This window comes from Amaranthus tricolor, chromosome 6 (assembly GCF_026212465.1).
Source record: "Amaranthus tricolor cultivar Red isolate AtriRed21 chromosome 6, ASM2621246v1, whole genome shotgun sequence".
NCBI lineage: Eukaryota > Viridiplantae > Streptophyta > Magnoliopsida > Caryophyllales > Amaranthaceae > Amaranthus > Amaranthus tricolor.
This window is the reverse complement of record NC_080052.1, coordinates 12,468,838-12,471,427: the sequence shown is the minus strand read 5'-3', so window position 1 is coordinate 12,471,427 and position 2,590 is coordinate 12,468,838. Positions and strand designations below refer to the sequence as shown.

Here is a 2,590-nt window from a genome sequence, read left to right as displayed (position 1 = left end):
GTGGGACTTCGGGGGAGTCTAAATGTTGTCATCCAGTCAAATGGTCGGATATTGAGTTGCCGAAAGAGATGGGAGGCCTTGGTGTTGGAAAAATCTTACATAAAAACCTTATCTTATTATTCAAATGGTGGTGGCGCTTCTCTGAATCCGATAGTACCTTATGGAAAAGAATTATCAAATCGGTTCATGATATCAATGGGGACTACGCCTCGATGGATAATTTCAGGAAAGTAAAGACAGGTATTTGGTCTTCTTTGATGGAAAACGACTCCGATACGGTCAAAGTCAAAGCAATCCTCGAAGATGGTCTATGTTTACGGGTAGGTGACAACAGCTCTATCAAATTTTGGCATGACAGATGGTGCGAATCAGAGGTCTTAAAAGGTATCTTCCCAAGATTGTTTGCAATATCATTATAAAAAAATTCTCAAATAAGTCACATGGGAGAGTGGTTTGGAAACTCTTGGGTTTGGAACCTACAATGGCGCCGTCTCTTGTATGATTGGGAGATCGAAGACTTGAGGGGTCTGGAGCACATGATTCAACTAAATGAGCCAAAAAGAGATACAGAAGATGGGGTCCTATGGCATAGCACAGAAGTGGCATCTTATCCTACAAAATGCATCTACGCCAAATTCAATGATTCCCCTGGCTCCTCCCTACCGAATTCCATAGCTCCTATTATATGGAAAAATTTTATACCTCCAAGAGCAAAACTGACTATATGGCTAGCAAATCAGGAGAAGCTGAAAACAGGAGATTTCCTTGTGGAGAAAGGAATCATTACCCAGCAGAATGCCTGGTGTCCCTTTTGCAGGAATGAAATAGAATCAAACTCTCATATTCTTTTTGTGTGCAGATTTGCATGGTCCGCGTGGATGGAAGTTCTAAAATGGTGGGGCCTCTCAGCTCCTCTCCATATGCAGTTTTCAAAATTTAGCATTCAATGGTTAGGCTTGGCGGACGGGAGAAGACACAGACACTTCTGGGCTCTGATGTTTGGTTGCATTATATGGTCCTTGTGGTATGAAAGAAACCTGATCAAGTTCGAGAGGAAGATCCCCAATCTTCAGAATTTTGTTTCGTCGCTGAGAATCAGAATTGGAATATGGGCAAAGGAAATGATGGGATCCTTTGGCTGTGCACCAAATGCTATATATAATGCAGATTCTTTTATCATGTATTCCTAATACAAAATGTTGTACATATTCATTTTGAGATATTTCTGTATATTCTATGTTGGTCCATGGTGTGTAAGGTGCAGTGTACAATATACTATGGTGTTTAAGGTGTCTTAGATAGATAGCTATGTTGTGGAGGCTATGGTGGGGGGGTTTTATTTTTCGTTTGGTGGTTAAAAACGATATGTCTTGTCCTGTGGTTGGCATAGCCCACCCCTATGCTATGTTGGGTGCTCTGCTCCTCGCTTCCCTCTTCCTATGGCTTTTTCCCCAATGGGGTTTTTTATGCCGGCCGGTGAGGTGTTGCGGGGCTCAGTCTTGTTTCTTCGCATTTTTATGATAATTCCAAATTCTCAAAAAAAAAAAAAAGGAGGAATTTGTTGGCCTCTTAAGTTTTGATGATGACTTCACTTTTAGATAAACAAACATGTTTTAGAGATTGTTTTGTAGGTAAATATCCGATTTTGTTAAAATCGTTGATGAAGCCTATGACTTGGTTCGTGGAGGTTGTACGTGTCGTAAATATCCAAGAAGTTAGATAAATGCTTACGATGTTAAAAGTAGACAGTTTGTCTACTATTCCCAAAGTTGACAATCTGACGGAAGTTATAGAAGGAGACTGTTCCTACGTTGCCAAGTCTGGAGATCACATCGGCTGGAAAACTGCAAATAATTTATTTTCTATTTTTAAGGTTATGTAATGGTTAAGAGTTAAATCAGTTGCTTAATTAATTAATAAGTTGGTTGGTAAAACTATGTTTAGTCATCTAAAAATAACCTAAGACTTATTCTTTAATTAGAAAAAGTCTTCGGATTAATAAGGATCACAAATTTGGCTCCTATACTATGTTTAGTATGAGGGAACCGCAACTCTATTTTTAGAGTATAGTAACCGTGGCAGCATATTCATATATTCCATGTAACTCCTCCTTTATTTTAGGATCAAGGAATAATTGGAAGTTATCATACTCATTATGTTACGGTATTTTGCTCTGTAAATAGAAGTGCTGCTTTTTTGAACCGATTATCCAAGAGTGTTCAATAAGGGAGATCCATTAAGAAAAATATTTTCAGCTATTTCATGCCAATTAATTTATTATATTTTTCTTAAAGCAACTATTTAATTTTTATCCTCTTGAGAAATTGGCCTTGTAAGGGTAATTGAGTGTTTTGTTGTAACTAGACTTAAGGGAAGTCTAAGGGAATAGAGAAGCTTCAAGAGAAGCGTGAGAAGATAAAGAGAAGGAGAAAGAGAAGAGAAAGAGAAATAGGCCTAAAATAGAGAAGCTTCAAGTGAAGCAAATTGTTTTATGTGATTGTAATTGATTGCCTAAAACATAGTAAAAATTTTGAAATCCCGGGGGGTTGTGGTTTTTCCTTCTAATTAGCCCAAGAAGGTTTCCACGTAA

General features: G+C 38.1%; 1 protein-coding gene across 1 annotated transcript; it reads left to right on the top strand.

Annotated features, from left to right (window-relative positions):
• The first annotated feature begins 440 nt into the window (after nt 1-440).
• LOC130815560 (uncharacterized) lies at nt 441-1,190 on the top strand. Its single transcript, XM_057682048.1, has one exon. The coding sequence runs from the start codon at nt 441-443 to the stop codon at nt 1,188-1,190; it is 750 nt and encodes a 249-aa protein (XP_057538031.1).
• Nucleotides 1,191-2,590: the final 1,400 nt, after the last annotated feature.